The sequence below is a fragment of the Carex rostrata genome, chromosome 3, assembly GCF_964058835.1.
Source record: "Carex rostrata chromosome 3, lpCarRost1.2, whole genome shotgun sequence".
NCBI classification, from domain to species: domain Eukaryota; kingdom Viridiplantae; phylum Streptophyta; class Magnoliopsida; order Poales; family Cyperaceae; genus Carex; species Carex rostrata.
In genome coordinates this window covers 1147217-1172690 of record NC_135920.1, presented here as the reverse complement: position 1 = coordinate 1172690, position 25474 = coordinate 1147217, and the positions used below count along the sequence as shown (strand labels likewise).

At 33.5% G+C, this 25474-nt stretch overlaps 1 protein-coding gene and 1 long non-coding RNA gene across 3 annotated transcripts; both read right to left on the bottom strand.

Moving 5' to 3' along the window:
• On the bottom strand, positions 1 to 25474 carry LOC144552133 (uncharacterized). Of its 2 annotated transcripts, none has more exons than XM_078300247.1 (9): positions 25153 to 25474; positions 24969 to 25061; positions 4028 to 4132; positions 3485 to 3640; positions 2754 to 2852; positions 1837 to 1965; positions 1350 to 1529; positions 831 to 947; positions 1 to 385 (listed from the first exon to the last, which is right to left on the bottom strand). In XM_078300247.1, the coding sequence occupies exons 1-9, from the start codon at positions 25264 to 25266 to the stop codon at positions 218 to 220; spliced, it is 1161 nt and encodes a 386-aa protein (XP_078156373.1). In that variant the 5' UTR covers positions 25267 to 25474; the 3' UTR covers positions 1 to 217. The 2 variants fall into 2 exon arrangements, with proteins under 2 accessions (XP_078156373.1, XP_078156372.1); XM_078300246.1 differs by lacking the exons at positions 24969 to 25061; positions 25153 to 25474 and adding exons at positions 4538 to 4630; positions 4719 to 5116.
• On the bottom strand, positions 23881 to 24820 carry LOC144552134 (uncharacterized). The gene is made up of 3 exons (XR_013510956.1): positions 24718 to 24820; positions 24451 to 24596; positions 23881 to 24071 (listed from the first exon to the last, which is right to left on the bottom strand). It is a non-coding gene; the product is annotated as an uncharacterized LOC144552134 (long non-coding RNA).

Genomic DNA, 25474 nt, shown 5'->3' with positions numbered 1-25474 from the left:
AAAAAAATAATAATCCCAATATGTCGCATACCAATCTCCAACTCTCCAAACAAACAAAGGTTTATCAATTAAGGTACTAAGGATGATTACATGTACAAATGCCTATAGCTTTTGGAGTCCCAACAAAAAAAAACTGCAGCTCTCCAAAGATGCAATTTTATATATAAACACACAAAACCAAGTTGGCAGCTGCAAATAGCTTTTCTATTAAAAAAAGTTACCCGGGAAAAGCACCCCCTCTCAACTTATTAGCAACATGCAAAAGATGGTCCATATTTGACAGAGGATAATTCTGTAGAAGTTTCAAATTTGCAGTGAAATCACCTGCCAAGAGGCGCCTTCTGACGAGTATCAGCATTGCACAACAAATTCGTAACAATGTTTCCTTCACAATTAAAAACAAAAAGAGAACAATGAGCAGATGACTAAGCAGTTGATAATTTCAGTTATTGTAAAGGTATGTTAAAAACTGTATATACTATAAACTGCTTAGTAAAAATAAGGTTTGATTATACAATTCAGTAAAAAATAACATAACCTTGGTTACATGAACTCAAATTAAAGTCTCGATCAATACAATCAAGATTTGAATATTACATGAGGCTAACATTCCATAATTTAAGGAATTGGTGATGGATAAAAAAAATGTGCGATTAATTGGTTGTAGCAAACAATTTGACTACTAAAAGTGAAATCACTGTGACATCCACAATCTGAAGCCTTTCCTTTTTGACTTCTAAAAAGTTGATCCCAAACTAGTCTTAACAGTTCAAATAATCACTGTGACATCCACAAGACCAGAAGGAATCCAAAAGGAAAATTAAACAAACCTGAGGTCCCTCAGGGTCTCCTAAAAGAGTGTCCCAGATACGCAGGCACTCGGTGAAATCAAATTCCTGTGTTAAAAGCAATGTAATCCATCGAAATGCATAGAACTGAGGGTTCACCTGGAAGTACAACAGAACAAGAAAGCAATTACACCAACTTCAATATAGTAGATGCAGGTATGTCCACTAAACTCGTCTAGTTCTTATTTTAGATAAGTTGAAGCTCAGTGCAAATGAGACTTAATTGAGAGCTTTGGTGATTTTCAAACCAGAAAAAAAACCTCCTAGTTTTGCTATTTCAGACTTTGCTAAGGGAACGAGGAACACAAGGAATAAAACAACCTTTCCATCCTTGTAAGGTTGACAAGGGTATAGGTGTTAAATTTTATATGAGAATTTCACCCTTTAAAATCAGAGAGGATACAGACACGAGAAAGACCGAATGACAAAGAAACATCCACTACAAACAAGGTGATCAGAACAGAGAACTATTATGGTGGTGCATTTTCGTCAAATAGATACCTTGGTAGTAACCTCCAAGTGGCGCCAAAGCTCCTCATCATGCTTCTTCAAGAGCTGAGATAATTTTGATATGGTCGAACGAATTCCAACAATGGAGTTGTCCAGTTGTTTGCAAAAATTATCCCTAAATCCACTAAGCACCTCGACGAAGCAAAAGAATGTGTCAGCTTCTACATGGGCCTGTAGGAATTATAACCAAACAAAAACCAACTTTTTGAGCACAAGTGCAAACAGAAAAGCTAAAAGTCAACTTAAATTTAAAAAAGAAAAAAATACACCACTAACAAGATACCACACTAATTGAACCAGATACCTCCAGAGGCCATTGCCAGTTTGATCTAAGATTTTCTATTATATATTTTTTGGCTTTCATATAGTTTTTGAAGTTCCATAGTATCTGTATAGCATTTTGTAAAATAATAGCTACAAAAAAAAATTGCAACTTTTGGTGGCAATTGGAAACTCAAACAATAAGTACAAGAAATACCTCATTATTGAGGTCAGGATCGTTCTTGAAAACATAGAAGATAGGAGCCAGCACCTCGTTCATGCCCTGTACATATCTTATACCCGGATTCAACTTGGCAAATATCATCAGTATTCTCCTCAATGATCCCTACAGGACCAAAAGAAGGAAATTGGTTTTGAGTATGAAATGGTCCTTCCACTTTTTACATGTAATGAGAAGTGCATCCTGCACTCTTATTTCTTGATTTAGAGTACATAATTTGTCAATGACATCAGCAAAACTAAATTGTTCTACTTATTGACCATGACTCTTACTTCTTGGTTGAGTGAATTTTGCTTTTTGTGAACTGTCTTTATTCAACAAAAAATAGCATTCATTTCTGATTTTAACATATTAGTTTAAAGCCAGGCGATCCTCATTTGACCTTTCCAGTTAGTAGCACATTTGGAGAGAGAAGGATAGAGAATGTAGGCATATGTGAAGATAACTGTCTAAAAGACATTCTATTCACAAATGATCATTCTCACGAGTCATGACTTAAACAAGCAAAATTCTTGACCATCGAGCAAACAATAATTAATTTCAGAATACTCTTTATCTATCCATGAAATCCATGGTACTCACTACAGTACAAAACATCTACAAGTTCAAGCAATAAAGGAGAGATGCACAGGCATAAGTAATTATTAAATGGAACCTCAACATACAATAGCCTTCTCTCATTCTTTGAGGATGACACTGTAAAGGAACAACTAGTTTTAAACTTCTTCTTTCTTGTCATTGTCTTTTCAAGCAATGTTACCATCTCAAGTATGAATAGAACAAAAACTCACATAGTTTGGGTTACAGATTTGATAAAAAGCAAAAGAAAGGAACTAAATTTACAGGGATCATTTCAAGACACGCTCTAATGGCCAATTAAAAGAGGTTCTTGCCTGATTAGACTTGGCAACAGGAGAATCCCCAGAAAAAAATTCCATCTCAGGATGTGTACGCTTTACATCTCTATCAATTTGTTCTACAGTCTCTGATTCCTATTTTATCATATAAAAAAACGCTCAACATAAAAATAAACAAATTAAGGAAAGATACCAACATATTATCTTCATTAAGTGTTGGTGAGCATGGGAGGCCAGTATAGAGATTATATTGATTGACAGACAAGTTATAAACCAAGAACTTCAGTAAAACCGCTGATATTGTTACTGGGATGAAATGAAAACTCTTGTTTCTCAAAAGAAAAAAAAAATCAACCACCATTTCAAATTTAAGCAGCAACAAATTCATATCATTCAAGTAGCTTTTGTGAAGCAACTGGAGAGGTAAAGAAACAAAAAACACAAAGAAAAGAGAATCGGGGACCAAATTGGAATAACCCTGAGCAGCAACCTAAAGGATAATATCTTGCATAACTGAAACAGTTCCCAAATATGAATATCCTTGATTGACAAGATCACTTTTGTACTACCTTGACCAACCAATTCTAAAATTCTAAATGTCATAGAAAGGTGGTGCTTTCTTCAAAAAAAAAAATGAAAAAGAATAAAGGTGGACTATTTCATACTGTTTGATACTAATTCTATCAAAGAGCAGTGCCTTTATATATTTGTTGTTGTTGCCATGGTGCTGGGTCTCTACAAAATAATGGTAAATGGTGAGGGCAAACCTGAAAGTATTTATTCCAGACACTGGTTTCACCAAGGCTCAAGGGATGCTCCCCATGAGGAAGCTCTGACCTAGATAGAAAACCCTTGTCTTCATCAGAACTCAAGTCTTTTTCTTGTATGCCTTCTTCTTCTTCCATCTTTCGAGTTATTTCTGACTGACATGCAAGACTGTGTAAGTAAAGAAGTGTGGACATTCTTCAATGCAGCAACTAGATATATAGGTACTGGCCTCCTAAAATACAGGATGATTGGTGCTAAAAACAGAAGTCCCCCCCGCCACTTGATCAAGTACAGCATCAGCAGTTGCTACAGCTTGTTGAAATAACAATGCTGACAGAGCAACAGTTGCCGAATTATGTCAAGTCAGGTGTTCTTTTCTCAAGGCAGATGAAATGTTGATCAAAGCAAGAAGCAAAACTACTTATGATGGGTAATAGTTCGGCGATCAGTACTTAGAGGATCAAACTGGATCCTACATGTTGAACGATTTTTTTCAGAAACATATCATTGTAACAGTACCAGGTACTTTGGGAACAACTTACAGGGTTGGCAAGGAGTTCCTCTCTAAAGACATTGTACTGGGAGCGCTTCTTCTCCAGTTCATAAGGCCAAAGTGCATGGTCAGCCGGCAGATATCCCAATAAAAGCTGCTCTCTATCACGAAACACAAATTAATTTCTAACTTCCACTAAGAGAATGAATTTACAAAAACAAATGGTACAAAATGGTAGTGAAGACTAGAAGATGCATAGTTTGACCAAGGTAACAATCTGTTATAAAGAGGCTTAATTTCCACTCTTGACATTTGACTGAAGCAGGTTTACCGTCAAGTCATGTGTAATTGCAGAATTGGTAGTTAAAATGACACTAAATTTAGTTGAAGGTTCAGTTAAACACATGACTGAAGCTTAGCTAACATGAAATTCAGCCAAACCAAGCAGCATTGTCCAAAATGTGTGTCAAGGAACCTTAATCTGGCTATTATTGCTCATGCAGTTTGCAGTTAGATAAAGATCATGGAAAAAGAGAATCACAGAGAATTAGTTCAAGACCTTCCAAACAGTAGACCGTATACCGGGATGATCAGGTATGCCTTGGCAAGCCAGCCTCTGTAGTTCTCCAATATTCACAACCTTCTTTGATAACTATACATTCAACGCTACAGGTTGTCAGAAAAAAAAAAAGATAACAAAATCAAGCAGCATTTTCTTTACAGCAATTTTAAACGCTAACTTGGGTGCTGAATTCAGCGATCAAGTGCGAGTTTGAAGCGCGAGAGGAGCTGGTCTCCTCGGATGGATCTGATTTGGCAGCAGCGGGAGGAGGTGGAGGGGGTGGAGGGGGCGTTGGCTTTGGCGGAGGAGGCGGAGGCACGACGCGGCGCGGAGGAGGGTCGTCTGAAGGGATGGTGGTGGAGGGAGCCAGAGGAGCGGGGGCAGACCACATGGGGTTATTTAGCCAGTCCGGCACGCGCTTCTTGTGTGCCTTATTGTTGGCTTCCCCCATGGATACGAGATGGCAATGGAGATCGCAGATTAGGGTTTGAACTTTGAACCGACCAGAGTTAGGGTCTGGACTCTGGAGATTTAAGTTCTCACTTCGGTTTTTTTTTTCTTCTCGGAAGATCGAAATTGTTTAACTGATGACGACGCCTTTCATAGTTTCATTGATTTTAGGGGATGTTTAGCATCTGAAACTCAGACTGGAATAACGGAACAGCTGCTATTCCTATTCCAGCTGAAATTTTGCGCCGGATACTAAATCGTAACGCCGATTAGACTCTCTATGGGTTTGAACAGTATTCCTCTCCCAAGCTACTCTAGGAAGAGTATCCTTTGCGGAGCCAATCGCTGCGGAGTTGGAGCTTTTAATCTGTTTCGTTCGTTTCGGATCGGACGGACCATATCAAATTTTGCAAATTTTGAGAATATATATTTTTTTTCCAATTCGGACAATATCTGATCTTATCCGTCCGATTTGAAACGAACGGATCAGATTAAAAGCTCCGCAGCGATTGGCTCCACAGATAATACGCTTCCGCTACTCTAAACTACACGATCACAGAAATTTCTTTGACGTTAAACAAAAAAAAAGGAAATGATTTTTCTTTCTCTTTTTCTCTCTATTTATTATAATTTGGAATTAAATTGTAGCTGAGCAACAATGGATGAAGTTTCTCCTCACTCTTTGCATTGCCAATTTTATATTTCCTTAAGAGATAACTTTTTACCTTGTGTTATTTAGTCATTTTCATCAAACTTACAACCCGACCTTCATCAAATCTCAAAAATGTAATTTGGCATACCATTTTCAACTCCTTTCTTCTCGTGTAATAAAGAAAGCTCAACCTCAAACAGATGCCATTGACGTGACGTTGCTAGTGATGAAGAAATGTCTACTTCGACTCCAATAACAATTCATACTCTAACCGTTTAACAACTACACTTGACACTTCAACTCTAACACGAGAAATGAAATCGCTATTCTCCATCCGGGAGGTGAATTATTCAACTTTTAGTAACTATGAAAATAATTCTCATCATGTAGCTAAGATGCTTTGTCTCATTCTTTGACTAATCTGAGTCAGGTAATTCTAAATTACTTAATACGTACCATGTTTTACAATTCTTTGTGTCCCTTCTAATTGTTTCCTTTTTCAAGAAATCAGGTAATTCTGATTTAGGTGCGTGGCTATTCTTATTTTTCTCTTGCTTTAGAGACTTAGGCCTAATCCTGATTTATCATATCTAATAAATCTATTATTTTGTACCTTCATCGTATCTTTATTTTAATTTGTTAATAACAAAAAATTTAAAATTTATTTGTTGAAATAAAATTGTTAGATGTGATCTATATTATTTTCTCCACATGTACATATATTTTTTTTTTATAACTTTTCAATTTTAGTTTTATATAAATTATTAAGTTGAAAAATTAATGTTCAAAATTTGTCTGCATCAATATATTTTTACAAGCAATTGTTAATCAAAATAATATGAAAAATGTCGTGATCTATATTAATTGCCAAAAATAATGTCAATTGAATACTCAAAACTGGGTATTTTAATTTTGATATAACTGTACAAGCTTTAACAAGGGTGCCACCACCCAAGTCCCAACCTTTGCACGTGACTCACTTCACAAGGAGCCGTTTCTGCAGCGTCGCACAGGATCAAAGTTCTCCGGAATTCCATCGGACAGTAAGCATGCCTCACAAGCGCAAGAACTCAAGAACTGAAGAAGCGGCTGAGATTGAGATGTGATTTGATGAGTGGGCTAAGATTTTATTTGGGTGAATAGGTGCTTGGATTCTTAAATTTTCAACATTGATATTATAGTAGTACTGATTTTCGAATCTATTTAACCCGAAAACACTGTTAAATTACCAAAGAGAATGAACAAATATGCTGATTTTTTATTTATCGGTTATTAACAAGACGTGATTTTGAATTGTAATTTTGTAGGTCGAACACAGCCCATTCAGGCACATGGTGACTGATGTATCCTGTTTAAGCAAGAACTTTGATCTTCCAATAATGCTAAGTACCAAAAGAGTCTTAAAGAACTTGGATGTTAAGTCTAATACTTTTTTTTTTAGTAAAGGTTGGAGGTCAAGTCACCCAACTATTTAATATCTTTGTAATATAACAAAGGATTTCTCCCGTCTGAGTTTCGAACCCATGACTTCTCACATAGAGAAAGTTTAATACTTGATAGTTGATATACAACATTGTTGATCCATGACTAAAAATTTGGACAATTACCTGAAGAATTTTTTTTTTTAAATTTGCTACATAAGTATTAATTGCAAGATCATTATCTTCCCATTGCCATATGCCAAATACTTCCCAAGATATATTAGAGCCTGTAGTGCAATACTTGCTCACCAGGCCTGATTGCTGGCTCTTTTGGGATTTCATTTATGTTTCTATGCTGTTTCGGTTTAAATTTTGTGCAAGGTGAAAATACATGGGCATTAGATCATTCTATTTAATTTTCGTTTTGTACGATATATTAATTTTAAGATATACTTTTGTCAATTAAATCTTCAATTAAGTTTTAAGATATAATCATTGAGAATTTTTTTCTGTTGTGTCAAGAATTACTTTTGGCAGTATAACATCCTAAGGTTTAAAAGCATAAAATGATTCATGAAGGACAAACAATAATACAGGGTGAAATTTTTGGAAAAATGATAACATGATATGGTCGAAATTTTTATTGAAATCTTACTTTGTTAATAAAATTTATTGTTTCCCTTCATTTTATCCTGCATGAAAGCTGAAGCACAAAAGGAATCGAGAAGACTGTTCCCGAAGAACTATGATACGATTATTTTATTTTTCAAGATGATCATTAAGCTCCTATTAGTTGTTCTTGGGATAGGTACGTGCATGCATATATGTTTGCATAATTTCTTCAAGAAAATGTCAAGTTATTCTTCGACACCAGTTAACTGCAGAGAGTTCATGTGATTGGTATAGTACCCTGATTGAAAAAGGTCATTTTATAATTATAAAAAGCTCCTCCTATTTGGCCTAGAAAAATTCCAACAATTATTTATCATTTACTATTTCAAAAAATATTTTATTTTTATTTGTTTTGTTATATATTATATATATGGGACTTGATGATACCAATAACTCAAATGTTGTTATGATTTGCGGAAAAAAATTCTGTCATGGGATGTACAGGATACAAGTAACAGGATATTGGAGATACGGCAGTAATAAATCCTTAGCACATCCATAAAGCAATCTGACCGTTTGACCCTTTTAATTAAAATTACTTAGCTATTTGATAAGATAGACAGAAAGGTTGTATTATCGTTACCAACAACCTTTTAAAAAAGTAAGCAACCGCGCAGCTAACCTTAAAAATCTATAAATATATATATGAGGAGGGATCCAATTACATTATTTTACGGTGATACATCTTGACACCATATTTGTATAAGTCATTTTTATAATTTTAAAATTTAAACAGACGATTTGAACTGTTCAACATAATCTCTATATTAAAATGTGCTTGAAGACCAAATTTTACATTTTTTGGTAATTTATTACTATTTATTTAGAATTTTTTAAAATTGTTGTTTTTCAATGGTCCAAAATTACCTGAAAACAACAAATTTGTACACATCTTAATAAATACTAAAAAAATTCCAAAAAATGTAAAATTTGGTCTCCAAGAACATTTTAATATGGAGATTATGTTGAACTGTTCGGATCGTTTGTTTGGATTTTAAAATCGCAAAAATGGCTTATACAAATATGGTGTCAAGATGTGTCACCATAAAATGGTGTAATTGGATCCCTCCTCTCTCTCTCTCTCTCTCTCTCTATATATATATATATATATAGAGAGAGAGAGAGAGAGTTGGGCTAAAATGAGCCATGAAGTAAAACAAGTTTGTGCTCCATGGCACTATATTTTCATTTTAAAAATCCAAACAACCGATCCGAACCGCTCAACATGATCTCCATATTGAAATGTGATTGGAGACCAAATTTTACATTTTTTGAAATTTTTTTACTATTTATCAAGCCACATTGAAAATCGCTAATCCGACGGTCCATAAATTTTTACTGTTCACAGCAAAACAGCGATTTTTCAAAGTGACTTAATAAATAGTAAAATTTAAAAAAAAATATATAAAATTTAGTCTCCAAGCACATTTCAATATAGAGAACATGTTAGAAGGTTCGAATCGGTTGTTTGGATTTTTAAAATATAAATATGGTGTGGAGTACAAATGTGTTTTACTCCATGGCTCACCTAAGTCAACCTCTCTCTCTCTCTCTCTCTCTATATATATATATATTGCAAGCATCCTGAAAGTATATATAATAGCCCAAAAAGTACAATCATTTTCAATAAACAGTCTCTTATTTACAATCATCCCTGAAAGTATATATATGTGTTGGTGCCTTGTCAGTTAGCAGATCCCCAAGAGCCCTAGTGGGTTAACCAGGTCTTCAACTGCAAAGCTCTGATAGCATGTTGTCGGCTAACAGTCCATACCTGTATATGGTGCAAATGTTTTTAAAGTGGTTGTTTAGTCCAAAGATACTAAACTTTTTACCTAAACAGGGATCCACTTAATTAGTGCCATGACAATACAACACATTTGAAGGATATGCAATTGTTCAAAACAAAAATGTTAATTTTAGTTTGTATTGTTTTGCCTTTTCATTTTGAAAATATTGATCAATTGCCTTGTCAGACACTACATTTGGCATCTCTCAGAGCATGTCCTCTTTTCCTTTTTTTTTTATTACTACATTGGCATCTCTTAGAGCATGTCTTCTTTTCCTTTTTTTTTTCTTATCATTCTAAACGAAGGAAGTGAAATAAAGAAAAAGGATAAAGTAAGAAGCATTCAATTTTTCTCTCACTACAAACAAGGAATAAGAGCAATAAGCGACCCCTTTTATATTGTATGTTGGGTTGTGCATTGCTCACAATTGTTGCAATATTTTAAAGTTCTCACATTTGTCTTCACCCGATTGATTATCAAAAAGAAGAGAATAAAACTTAATATACATCTTTGATTAAATTTGAACCAACCGAAATAACTCTATTGATAAAATTTACAGTCCAATCCGATTCGGGCCTACTAAAAATTTAAAAAATAAATGATCGATCCAAACTCGTGATTAATTGAATTCAAAAGTATCCAAACCTAAATAAATTTATAAATATTGAATATTGAAACATAAATTAATCTAATTCCAAATGATCCATGATCCGCAATAATAAAGTTCTCCATACCTGTATATGGTGTAAATGTTTTTGAAGTATTTCTTAAATTGAGAGATACTAATCATTTCACATAAACTTTGATCAACTTAATTAGTGCCATGACAATATATATAACACGTTTGAGGGATGCAATTGTTTAAAACTAAGTTGTTAATTTTGATTTGTATTGTTTTGCCTTTTTGGTTTGCAAATATTTATCAGCTTGTCTTGTGAAACACTGCATTTGGCATGTTTCAGAGCATGTCCTCTTTTTCCTTTTTTCTTCTCATTCTAAATGAAGGAAGTGGCATAAAGAAAAAGGATGAAGCAAGAACCTTTTTTCCTCTTCTCATTCTAAATGAAGGAAGTGACATAAAGAAAAAAAGAATGAAGCAAGAAGCATTCAATTTGTCTCTCAATGCAGGCAAAGAATAAGAGCAATAAGCGACCCCTTTTGTATGATCTTATGTTGCATTGTGCATTGATCACAATTGTTGCAGTATTTTAAAGTTCTCACATTTGTCTGCACCCTATTGATTACCAAAAAGAAGAAAATAGAACTTAATATATATCTTTGATTAAATTTGAACCAACCGGAATAACTCTCTTGATAAAATTGACATTCCAATCCAATTCAGACCTATTAAAATTTTTAAAAATAAATGATCCGAACTAATTATTAAATCGAATTAAAAAATATCCGAACTAAATAAGTTTATAAATATTGAACATTCAAATATAAAATAATCTAAACCCAAATCATCCATGATCCAAAAAATCTCCAAACCTTTAGCAATCAAACTAAATGTTTATAACAATCTGAGTTAATATATATGAACCGGAAAAGATATTTATAACAATTTGCAGTGCTAAGGTTTTGAATCTTCAAATTTTGTTGGTATATCAAATATTTTTACCGATGCATTATGCTATTTCATTATAATTGTGGGTCAATTTCTTTCTAAGGGATTAATTCCGTACGTGTTACTTTTATAATTTGGATATATATTATTTTTGTATTGAATAGGACAGTTATTTGAGAATTTTTTTTAACGTAAAGCTCAAAGTACACAATATAATATTTAAACTGTTAAATTATAAATTATTCCATAATACTGAGCTGTTTTGTGTTTTGTCTCTATTCATAAAAAAGTAAGGTTTTATTAAATTAAATTAAATATAATAAAACTATAAGTTTCTATATTAAACCCAAAAATATATTTATATACACATACATGCAACACATAGTTATTCAAATAATCAGAAATAAATCAAATCTAATACTTATCAAAGTCCAATACTAATCTGAATCCAGCTTAATTCAATTCAAACACAATCCGACCCGCCAGATTTATGTCTAAAATATGGAACTAAATACAAGATTACATAAATATAATGAACCCGACATCCAAATTACTGAGATTGGTCCAAAACTTGAAAAATTCAGAACCTGTATAATCCAACTCATATAGTTTTTTTTTTTTTTTTTTAGAAAGATAGTGGGTATACCACACCGATTTCATTACGGAATCAAAATAATACATGTATAGGTATCCAAAATGGAAACCTGTCACATGCATCATCCTGTTCTTGTTCACATTACAAATTTCACCATAAACCAAGTACAGAAACCTATGCATTTTTTTTTTAGTTAATTATTCAAATCTAGAAATATACTGACACTGAAATTAATCGATCTGTTCAATTTAAGTCCAATACATACGTATCTATTAAACCTAAAAGTAATTATCTGAAACTAACTCCATCCAATCCGAATAGAAACTGACTTGTCTGATTTGCCAGGTCTATTAGTCAATAAGTTTTGTAATATTAGTTGCTCATATTGAATCATGTAAACTGATAATGTGTGTTGTAAGTTGTTTAATTCTACTCTTTTCTTAATTATAAGTCTCAATATATTCAGTATTAAAAATAAGAGGTTTACTTGTCATTTTGAAATTGATTTTACTAAATTACATAAATAATAATTAAGTTGCACTTTTTTTTACTAAATTACATATACCTTAATTTGTTCTAAATTTGAATAAAATTAAAAAAATATATATTATGTTTACTCCTACTTTTTATGAAGTATTAATGACTCACTAAAAAAAAATTATAACCAGTTTATTTGAAAGAGACGACTCTTGAAGCACTTCAACACGTAATTAAGGTTCTTTATTCCTGGCCCAAGTAGCTTTCTCTTTTCCTTTTTGTAAGGACACAGATATGATAAATCTACTACGTAAATATTAAGCATTGAAGAGCAGTGAATCACACACAACTACAAGCTCTCCTTGCTAGTTTGTTCCTTATAAAAGGGATCATAATATCTCTGGTACTCTCTACCTATCAAACGAAAGTCACAAAAAAAAAAAGAGAGGGAGTAATAACAATGTCCACACCTTCTGTTGAACCCCCACCAAAACCTTCTGATGACAACTCATTGTACAATCCGATCAGGATGGAGCTCTTTAATGAAGCAATGAATCGCAATTGGTTCAAGGTGACGCGTCTCTACTACAGAAACGAGGAAGTCCAAGGCATGCCTATTACACGTGCCAAGGACACCTTACTTCATGTTGCAGTTTCTAGTGCCCCGGAAAAAGTAGTTTTAGAACTCCTCAATATCGTTCAGCTTAACGAAGGTATTACTACTTTATATCTAAGAAAAAAAAAACAATATGCTATATATATAATAGCTATATACCAGGTATCATATACGGCTATGTGATGTATCATTTAAAATTCTGCCATTTTCATATAATGCAAACCTTTTAATTGGTTCCTCAGTTGCCAAAACTGTTGTGGGGTTTGCAGGAAGTTACTGCTAACATATGTACATATACATATCCTTAATTATTTGTACTGTTTGATGATTCCTTTTTAAGTTGCCCAACTTAAAAATCTTTATTTCTAATTGCCCAATTACCTACTTTCAAATCGGCACCTAAAAGTTGCAGAAAAGAATTTGAAATAATATATGTATTAATTAACTAATGCTTTAACATATAAATAATTAACTGAGGCTCTTGATGTTTTATGGACACAATGCAATAATTAGGGCTTTTAATATGGAATTAATTAAAATGTTTTACCTATAGCTATTGGATAAAAACTATATGTAGAGCCCATTTGGCAGTATGAGAAGATTAAATACTGAACAAGGAAAATGTAAAACGAGCCCTTCCTGAGCATGTAAATTCTGTAGGATCCTTCAAATATATTATATATGGTATATCAGCAATGAACCTGGAAACATATTCAATCAAGACGAAACAAATATTATTTACTTAAAGGTCATAAGTGATAAATTTCAAAGACGGTGACAATTGTACACAAATAGAACTGAGATTATACAATATTATAAAACACATGCAAGAAAGGATGATACAGTAATTAACTTTTTATCAAATTTGGCAGAAGGTTATAACACACTTCGTCAGTCCCTACTAATTTCTGTTAACTATAAACTTAGTTATTAAGAAGATGCATTTTTAAAAGAATATATAATTTATAATGTTAGTCCAAAAGGATTTTTTGGAACAAATTTTTTTTTTAATTCAGAATTCTACGCATTGCTTCGGAAAAAGTGTTTATATCGTAATAGGAGAGTTGAAATACGTACCTCATGTGTCTTTCATGCCACATTGTACCTCACATCCTATAATAGTCATTTATTTTTTTGTTGGAAAATTCAAATGCTATATTAGGTCTATATATACATAAGAAATTTTTGTATGTGTAAGAGATAAAAATGATAGTTTTAGATCTCTATACTTCACCAAAATTTATTATATTTTTTTCAATGACGAGATTTATTTATGTTCATACCCAGTTTGAGAGGATACTAACAATTTAATCCATAACCATGTAGACCACAATTAAACTTTCATTTTGAATTCTAAGAATATTTGATGCAATTCTCACAGATATGACCGAAATCTTGAACAAAAAGAACAAAACTGGGAATACCCCACTTCATCTGGCGGCGGCTATCGGACTAAAGAAAGTTTGCAGGAATATTGCAGAATTGTGTCCAGATATGGTAACCAGTGCACGTAACAACCTTCAGGAGACTCCTCTCTTTTCGGCAGTGCGTCACGGAAATAAGGATGTCTTCTTTCAGCTTGAGCTTGCCATCCATAAGAAAGAAAAGTTGCAAATTGATAAAGACAGCTTATTAAAGAGAGACATCACTCACTGTAGGGCAGATGATGGTGACAATATCCTTCACTATGCCATTAAAGTGGAACAATTTGGTATGCGCTTTTTCCACATAAAAATAATAAATAAAATAAAAAGTAAGTCATAATATAACTATTCAAATGTATTGATTGTAGATTTGGCAAATGAGATCATTCATCTATATCCCCGGTTGGTGAATTCGAATTATGTCAATTCAAGGGGAGAAACTGCACTCCACACTCTGGCTAACAAGCCTTCTGTTTTCAAGAGTGGAGCTCGCTTTGGCTTATATGATACCATTTTATATCATTGTACTTGAAACTTTTTTTTTTTACATAAATTACTTTAATTTTGAGGGTGATGCCATTTTCAATGATAGAAATCTAATTCTTAACTGTTATTTTTATCATAATAATAATTGCTATATGGTGCTTCACAATTTGACTACTTTATTCAATAAATTACATTAATATTAATTGTAACACCATTTTCAGTGATTGAAAATTAATTGTTAATTGCAATTTTTACAATTATAATAATTGCTATGTGGTGCTTTACAATTTGAGTTGAGAACATTTGATACTTTGATTGTAGGTACAATTACAGAGCCACTCGAGTATGAATTTTTTAATTTCATGAAGAAAGAAACAAAACATCGAAAGGGTGAACCACCAAACATTCCGCCGGCATATGAAAATGAAGTAATGCCAATATACAAAGTTTGTATTGACCTATATTCTCTGATGAAGCATTCTATCATCTGGATAATTAATACTAATGGTATGAGAAAAAATACTCAATATAATTAACCAAAATAAGAACACACTGTTCATATAGATCATTTCTTTTTTTGTTGACTAAACTTTCATATTTGCCCTATTGCAGCTTGTTGCTCAAAAATTGGTATCTACGAGGCTTGCTGCATTGATGTTGAAAATCCATGTATAATATACAAACCATCATGATATAATCATACCAATAAGCTTTTCATTCTTAGAATTTAGTAAATCTTGGCTACTAAACTTTCACATTTGCTATTGCAGCTTTTGGCTCAAAAACTGGTAAGGCTCCCAGTTCTGATGAAGAAGACCCGAAACAGTCTCCCAATATTGTTCAAGAAAACCCATGTATAGTTTACAAACCATTATGTTATAATTATACCTATCAATTTTGTCCTAGAATTTAGCAATACTTGGCTTCTAAACTTTCATATTTGATATTGCAGCTTCTAGCTCAGAACCTATTGCAGCTTCTAACTCAGAACCTGTTGCAGCTTCTAGCTCAGAAACTGGTAAGACTCCTAGTTCTAGTGAAGAAGATCCATGTGTACTATACAAACCATTATGTTATAATTATACCCGTCAATTTTTTCCTAGAATTTAGTAATACTTGGCTTCTAAACTTTCATATTTGATATTGCAGCTTCTAGCTTAAAAATTGTTGCAACTTCTAGCTCAGAAACTGGTAAGACTCCTAGTTCTAGTGAAGAAGATCCATGTGTACTTTACAAACCATTATGTTATAATTATACCTATCAAATTTCTCCTAGAATTTAGTAATACTCGACTTCTAAACTTTCATATTTGATATTGCAACTTCTAGCTCAGAAACTGGTAAGACTCCTAGTTCTGGTGAAGAAGATCCATGTGTAGTATACAAACCATTATGTTATAATTATACCAATCAGTTTTTTCTTAGAGTTTTGTAACACTTAGCTAGAATATTCTTAAGGTTAACTAATGGTATAAAACTATTAATCTAATGGAAAGAGACTTTCATATAATTAACTATTTGAACGAAAGACCCTATAAAACCGTAAATGAAAAAATGTTTTAACTATATTTACCTCACAGTATTTAATGAAGGAGAATCCAATATCAATGTATTTGGTGTTCCCTCATGAACACAAGTCCATTTTTATTAATAATTTAAAATATAAATTCAGATAGTACATGTGAACCATTGATCTTCATTTATTTTTAAAGTAATGGATTCTCGTTAAATTAAGATTGTAATTTTAAACTTGTGTTTTACTAAGGATGAAAAAATCAACGGTGGAAATGAATCACCATAAACCATTGATTTCTTGGCTTCTTTATATGTACGAAACAAAAGTCAAAATTTGACGTCATTACTTTACAAACAAAAGAAAGATAAACTGTTTCATTTTAAATTTTGTGCAAGGATAAAATACACGGGCATTGGATCATTCTATTTAATTTTTGTTTTGTACGATATATTAATTTCAAGATACACTTTCGTCAATTAAATTTTAAGATATAATCATTGAGAATTTCTTTCTGTTGTGTCAAGAATTACTTTTGGCAGTATGGCATGCTAAGATTTAAAAGCATAAAATGATTCATGAAGGACTAAAACAATAATACAGAGCGAAATTTTTGAAAAAATGATAACATACTTGTGTTAATAAATTTTTATTGTTCCCCTTAATTTTATCCTGCATGAAAGCTGAAGCAAAAAAGGAACCGAGAAGAAAGTACCCGAAGAACTATGATACGATGATTTTATTTTTCAAGATGATCGTTAAGCTCCTATTAGTTGTTCTTGGAATAGGTACGTGCATGTATATATGTTTGCATAATTTCTTGAAGAAAATGTCAAGTTATTCTTTGATACCAATTATAACTGCTGAAAGTTCTTGTGATCGGTATTGTACCTTGATTGAAAAAGGTCATTTTATAATTATAAAAAGCTCCTCCTATTTGAGCCTATGAATAAGATGAACTAGTTGTTCTTATAGAAGGTATATCGTACGTATATGAGGAAGTAACTAATTATAAGCTCAATATGCACAGTTCATTTTTTTTATTTCTAAATGAAGTAATTGACAATTCTTTTCGAAGTTCTTAAAATTCTAGAATTACAATTTTTGTCAGAAAAGTAAAATTTTGACTGATAAAGACAAATAGCAATGATATTAATATTCGATTCCTGTTTACACTTATTTGGTTCATGATGGTGTTTCATTTAGACAATAGAAAACAAGTATTTAGAAATAGAGAAAAAGACAAAATATAAACATAGTATCAAAGTATGACTACCATGATATCAGTGGTAGTATTTAAGTCTAAGTATTGCCATCTCAAAATTTATCGGATTGGCTTCGAATGACAAATTCAAACCATTCAAAATGATATACTTCATGAGATATGTTTACATGCAAAATTTATTGATTTTCGATGGCATTCAACATGAAATCAAGTGGTCAAAGAAAGAAGGTTTTAAGGTAATTTTAATTCATTCATTTTTTTGTCATTTTTTGACTGGTTGACTTGATATCATATACCATCAAAAATTTATAATTTTTGCATATAAATGCATCACTCGTGTAAGTAGATCGGCTTGAATAGTTTGGATTTATCCTTTGAGGTATATCCGATAGATTTTGGAGATTGGTGGCATATGCCATGACATCATGGTTTCCGGACTCCATAGTATCAACTATAATTTCCCGGTGCATGGCCAAAGAAAGAAAGAGAGGAGTATGATTCTTAATATAACTCGGAACAGTTAATTGAGATTCTTTTGAATGAAAGAAAAGTTGCCAATTATTATCGACCTTTAATTTGCTCAGCTGTTTACAATATTAATTTAGTATATCATTCTGACATTCTGTGAATAACGTCTTCCTAAAGGATTACCGAGACTGAAAACAATTACGAAAATTAAACAACAACACAAAAATGCAAAGAAAATAATGAATGAACTGGTGAATCATTCAACACTCTGGGCATACGAGGATGCCAGCGGTGGAAAGGAACCATATGATGATTTCCCAACAACTCTTTATATCGGTTCAGAAGTCCCTCCAAAGATGACACCAGTAGAAGCTACTGATCAGGGTATTGATACCTTACTTTTGAAGCATAAAATTATAGAACACAAATTCATTACAGAGTCACCATAGAAAACTTCCTATGCATACTGTTATAAAAGAGAGATGAGAAATCAAAAGCATGTTGCTACACGTTTTGTTGACATTAATTACAATTATTTTTAAGGTTGGCGGTGAAATACCGCCAACAGTTGTATTAATAGTAAAAAGTTATTTACATAGGCTCAGCAAGCCTTTCATTAATTACAGCAACTATAGTAATTAAATTGCGAATATTGACAAATTACAATTTTTTCAACATGTGCTTTAGCAAGCCCTATTTTGGTAGCTGCAAAGAAAATAATGAATGAACTGGTGAATCAAAAAATATTCTTGAAATACAAGGAAGCCAGCGGTGGAAAGGAACCAGATGATAATGAGTCTCGAACAGTTATCATTAATATCGCTTCCCCTCCAAGGATGACACAAGATCAGGGTATTGATACCTTACTTTTCAAGCATAAAATTATAGAACACAAATTCATTATAGAGTCACCATAGAAAACTTCCTATGCATACTGTTATAAAAGAGAGATGAGTAATCAAAAGCATGTTGCTACACGTTTTGTTGACATAAATTACATATTTTTTTTTTATGGTTGGCGGTGAAATACCGCCAACTGTTGTATTAATAGTAAAAAGTTATTTACATATAGGCTCAGCAAGCCTTTCATTACAGCAACTATAGTAATTAAATTGCGAATATTGACAAATTACAATTTTTTCAACAGGTGCTTTAGCAAGCCCTGTATTGGTAGCTGCAAAGAATGGAATAACAGAGATGGTGAAAAAAATCCTCAAGAATTATCCAGTGGCAGTCATGGACAGAGACAAGGATAACAAAAATATTATTTTATTAGCCGTGGAGTTCCGCCAGGTCCACGTGTATAAGTACATGCTGGAAAATTTTTCAACTGTGGAGGGTATATTTGGGAAAGTAGATAAAGATGAAAATAGTGCTCTACATCTTGCAGCCATGCTCAGCCACAGCCGGCCATGGAGCAACCCTGGAGCGGCATTTAAGATGCAATGGGAGAGCAAGTGGTACCAGGTGATCTCTCTCTCTTCTCTCTAAAAATGGAATAAACTTAAATAAAAACTAAACATATGTAATATGCATGGCGGTGTGCAGTACGTGCGTAGTAGTAGTAGAAAAATTAATGAAGAATTATTCTCAAGAATCAACAAGAATGGAAAGAAGCCAGAGGAGTTGTTCATAGAGGAGCATGCTTCACTGCTTAAAGACGGAAGCACATGGCTGACAAACATTTCCCAGTCTTGTTCCGTGGTGGCTGGTCTGGTTGCTACGGTGGTCTTTGCATCTGCAAGCACAGTTCCAGGAGGTGTAGAGCAGCAGTCTGGATTTCCAGTCCTCAGTACAAGCCCAGTTTTTCAGTTGTTCGCCATCTCATCTCTTATCGCTCTTTGCTTCTCTGTTACATCTATTGTCATGTTCCTCGCAATACTCACCTCCGGTTACGAGGTTACCAAAACCCCTATCTTAAAAAGAATTTCTTCCTTTTAACATTTCAACATAGAAAACTGAAATTCTTATTAATTTGCTGATCAGGTAAGTGATTTCGATGGGGGACTTCCCATGAAGCTTATCCTGGGGCTGACCTCCCTCTTCATGTCATTTGCTTCTATGCTTGTCTCATTCAGTGCCGGAAACTTTTTTGATGTAGAAAATAAGCTCAAATTTTCCTTGTATCCCATATATGCCGTGATGTGCTTTACGGTCACTTTCTTTGCCGCCATGTACTTTCCTCTCACTTTCTTTGTCATCAAAGCAACTATAAAGAAAGTTCCGGAGCCCGCTGAGAAGATGCATGTCGACTAGCTAGCTCCACAATAATATGCTTAGTATAATTACTGTTGCTCGTTTTATGTTCTATTCTAATTAATAATTCAAGGCTAAGAATTTTGATTTTGATGTGATGTTTTTGGTTGATCACGTGGGTCACATGGAGAATAATTATTCAGGACTTTTTGTCGCTCGATCTGGTTTGTTTTAAGTTCGTTGCAAGTATTTTCTTTGTTTTGGTTTGGTTTATTTGTAATATAGGGTCAGTCAATTTAATTGAGGTAATAAAAAAAGGGAAAATTTCCTGTGTACCCATTTAAATTTTCAAAATAGCCAATTTCACCGTGAATATCTCATAATATTCAATATCCCCATATAAACTTTACTTTTTTTCTTTTATCCCCTTTTATTTATTTTATTTTTTATTTAATTATTTTAAAAATTATAATGACAAATTTACCCTTTTATTAAAATGGAGTGTCCATTAAATATCTAATCTTTTCATCAATCAAACCAATTTACTACATCCCATCTCTCTCATCTGGTTCCCACTCTACTCTTCTTTTCTTCTGTTGAAGAGATACCTCACCTGGTAACACCATTGTTCTCTCGATCCCTTCTAATATTCTCATGCCCCAACGACAAAGATCACAAAGATCATATATATTTCCTGTTCTCATTCTTCTCTATTCTCTTGCTCCCAAGAGGTACACCTTGTCAAAGCCTTCTCAGTTTCTTCAGATATATTTACAAAAAATAACAGAACCAGACAAAGACCTTACAAAAGTCTAATTCGTATTCTTCTAGTTTCTACAAACAATCAAATTATTTTTTACGTACCTCTAAGTGTCATGGAAGACAGTTAATCTTCCTAAAATTTAACACAGAAATTCAAATTAGACAGTTTAATTATATAATTCTTGCTAACAAATATTGTCATTTGGGGCTGCCAAAATATAATCCAACACAAAGGGACACGCATATACACAAACCCAAATAACCTGCCTGAGAATTATGACGTCAAGTTACCAAACTCAATGCGAGCTGAAATTTAAAAAATTCGAACAAATCTCGACCAAAGAATTAAACTCGGCTGACAGTTTAGTGTTAATTAGAAAACACAATGCAAGGTATGGAATGTCATACACTAAAAAATAAGTTACAATTCAAAATATGAAATCATCGGATCCATTTTTTAATTTCTCTTGGTGATTCAGAAAGCCTTCTCTCTACCTTAATGTCCAGAAGAACTTGGCAGAGTTATTTTATTTAATTATGAGAAGATGTACATTGTTAAAGTTGGTTCAATTAGACAACCATAAATTTATTCATTCAATAAGTGTCAGGAACAATTGCTATTGCTTCAATTAGAATCTTTAATCGATCAGCCGTACTTCAATTAATATTGTGATCATGGATTCTTGTAATGAAGGTGAGATTGATATAGATAAAGCTCATTTAAACGAATTTGGAATGGTTAATTAACAACTTATTTATTAAGAAAGTCCCAAGAGAAATGACAGAGAATAGAATTTAGGAAGCTAAGACAAGGTGTGCTTCTTGGGAGCAAATGAATAGAGAACGAAGGGAACAGGAAACATATTAAATGTTAGAAGGGATCGAGAGAACTGTGGTGCTACCAGCTGGTGAGGTGCTTCTCCAACAGGGAAGAAGAAAAGATTAAATATTTAATGGACATCTCCATTTTAATAAAAGTATAAATTGGTCATTACAATTTTAAAAATAATTAAATAAGAGATAAAATAAATGAAAGGGGATAAAAGAAAGAGAATTAAGTTTACATGGGGATATTGGATATTATGAGATATTCATGGAGAAATTAGCTATTTTGAAAATTTGAATGAGTACACTAGAAATTTTCTCTAAAAAAAAATTCGTACGAAATACCAAGGAAATCAATTTCTGAGTAAAGCATTCTCGTTTAAATTTGTTAATTGCCTCATTTTCCATGATTGTGTCGAGGATTATTATTACTATTACTTCTGATGTCCATGTAGAAGGCATGCTTTGATCATCCAATTTAATTGAACCAAAAAGAAGAATTACTTAATTATAACAGATTACAATGGCTGTATTTAAATAGCGATATTTTATTACCTCAGTTTGAAACGAAGCACATACAGAGCCATTGAAATCATTGATATCTTGTTTTAGTTTTCAACATGAAATTATCACTATTGTCGTATTGTGTAAATTTTTTTCTTGATCAAACTATTCACATGGTGCATACATAAATTGCGATTACAAAAAACAAATAATAATAATAAATTGTGTGCACTGTGCTGCGCCTCTCTGAAAGGTTTCGATGTGCTATTGGTGCGGAGACATATATAGGTCACCTTGCTAGCTACCACAGTCCAGGCCACCACCTTTTCGCAACGTTGTGGTATGTTTTGAGTGCGGTAGGCTGGGCCATAGAACAGGCAACTGTCTATCTACCACAGTTCCACCTTCTTCTCGCACTCCTCCATCCTCTACACCTCCAATGGGGAGATCTCAGGACAAACTGGTCATTAAGTTCTACTTTAAACAAACTTTGACCAGAGCTCAACACAGAAAAATGAAATCATTGAAGAAAATAATAATAATATTTCGAAATATTCTCAAACTGCTAAGATGAGACTGGTTAAACGTACTTGACAATGCGTAGAAATTTGGTACGCAATGGATAGAATTTGAACCAACAATAATAATATTTCGAAATCTTCTCAAACTGCTAAGATGAGACTGACAGATATGGTATATATATACCTAGTATCAAATAGAAACAACATATCATATGTATTCAGTTACATGTATAGACATGGTCCACTATGTACTGAGTAATATTCCGAAAATAAAACAATACACCACAAGTACACCATGTTGAACATCCTCCTCCTTTCTGAGTAGGAGGGTCAATGGGTACGATACGGATAGGGTGGAAGCATTTTCATACATATACCAATTAAGAATTGATCTTATCCATATCCTACCCATACCCATTAAGAATTGACCTTATCCTACCCTACTCTTACCCGTTAAAATTATCGGGTAACAAAACATTAACGGGTGAATAATGAATATTACTAATATAATAGTTAATTTTACTATATTTTGCAAATAGAACATAAAGATGATTGATTTCACACATATACAATCACATTACTAATATAAACAAAATGCAATCAATTCTAACTATTATTTTTATAAAGCAAGAGAATTCAAAAACACAAATATCTCACTGTATAAATTTAATTATTTAACTAAAAAATGTTCGTCACACCGCTGATATTTTATAAAGCAAGAGACAAGTTATAAACCAAGAACTTCAGTAACACCGCTGATATTGTTACTGGGATGGAATGAAAACTCTTATTTCTCAAAAAAAAAAAAAAAAAAACATTTTAACCATCAACAAAATGCATATCATCCAAGTAGCTTTTGTGAAGCAACTGGAGAGGCAAAGAAAAGAGAATCTGGGACCGAATTTGAATAATCCTGAGCAGCAACCTAAAGGATAAAACTTGCATAACTGAAACAGTTCCCAAATACGAATATCCTTTATTGACAAGGTCACTTTTGTACTACCTTGACCAACCAATTCTAAAATTTTAAATGTCATACAAAGGTGGGGTGCTTTCTTCTTCAAAAAAGAAAAAGAAAAAAAAAAGAATTAAGGTGGATTATTTCATACTGTTTGATACTAATTCTATCAAAGATCAGTGACTTTATATATTTGTTGTTGTTGCCATGGTGCTGGGTCTTTACAAAATAATGGTAAATGGTGAGGGAAAACCTGAAAGTATTTATTCCAGACACTGGTTTCACCAAGGCTCAAGGGATGCTCCCCATGAGGAAGCTCTGACCTAGATAGAAAACCCATATCTTCATCAGAACTCAAGTCTTTTTCCTGTATGCCTTCCTCTTCTTCCATCTTTCGAGTTATTTTTGACTGACAAGCAAGACTGTGTAAGTAAAGAAGTGTGGACATTCTTCAATGCAGCCACTAGATATATAGGTACTGGCCTCCTAAAAGACAGGATGATTGGTGCTAAATCCAGAAATCCCTCCCCCCCACTTGATCAAGTACAGCATCAGCAGTTGCTACAGCCAACAGTTGCCAAATTATGTCAAGTCAGGAGTTCTTTTCTCAAGGCAGATGAAATGTTGATCAAAGCAAGAAACAAAACTACTTATGATGGGTAATAGTTTGGCGATCAGTACTTAAGAGGATCAAACTGGATCCTACATGTTGGAACAATTTTTCTCTGGGCCATATATGTCAGAAACATATCATTGTAACAGTACCAGGTACTTTGGGAACAACTTACAGGGTTCGCGAGGAGTTCCTCTCTAAAGACATTGTACTGGGAGTGCTTCTTCTCCAGTTCATAATACCAAAGTGCATGGTCAGCCAGCAGATATCCCAATAAAAGCGGCTCTCTATCACAAAACACAAATTAATTTCTAACTTCCACTAAGAGAATTAAATTACAAAAACAAATTGTACAAAATGGTAGTGAAGACTAGAAGATGCATAGTTTGACCAAGGTAACAATCTGTTATACAGAGGCTTAATTCCGCTCTTGACATTTGACTGAAGCAGATTTAACGTCAAGTCATGTTTAATTGCAGAATTGGTAGTTAAACTGACATTAAAATTTAGTTGAAGGTTCAGTTAATCACATGACTGAAGCTTAGCTAACAGTCTAACACAAACTTCAGCCAATCCAAGGTGATTGTCCAAAATGCGTGTCAAGGAACCTTAATCTGGCTATTATTGCTCATGCAGTTCGCAGTTAGATAAAGATCATGGAAAAAAGAGAATCATAGAGAATTAGTTCAAGACCTTCCAAACAGTAGGCCGTATACCGGGATGATCAGGTATGCCTTGGCAAGCCAGCCTCTGTAGTTCTCCCATATTCACAACCTTCTTTGATAACTATTCATTCAACGCTACAGGTCGTCAGAAAAAAAAAACAAAGATAACAAAATAAAGCAGCATTTTCTTTACAGCAATTTAAAACCCTAACTGCGGTGCTGAATTCAGCGATCAAGTGCGAGTTTGAAGCGCCAGAGGAGCTGGTCTCCTCGGATGGATCTGATTTGACGGCGGCGGGAGGAGGTGAAGGAGGTGGAGGGGGCATTGGCTTTGGCGGAGGAGGCGGAGGCACGACGCGGCGCGGAGGAGGGTCGTCTGGAGGGAGCCAGAGGAGCGGGGGCAGACCACATGGGGTTATTTAGCCAGTCCGGCACGCGCTTCTTGTGTGCCTTATTGTTGGCTTTCCCCATGGATACGAGATGCCAATGGAGATTGGAGATTAGGGTTTGAACCGACCAGAGTAAGGGTCTGGA

What these genes read in the sequence shown, in the direction of transcription:
- LOC144552133 (XM_078300246.1), bottom strand. Translation starts at nt 4,991, where the DNA reads ATGGGGGAAGCCAACAATAAGGCACACAAGAAGCGCGTGCCGGACTGG. An exon ending in AGGAACTCCTTGCCAACCCT is followed by an intron (nt 3,641 to 4,027) that starts GTAAGTTGTTCC and finishes CTTGCATGTCAG; the next exon opens with TCAGAAATAACTCGAAAGAT. An exon ending in GAGACCCTGAGGGACCTCAG is followed by an intron (nt 386 to 830) that starts GTTTGTTTAATT and finishes TTAATTGTGAAG; the next exon opens with GAAACATTGTTACGAATTTG.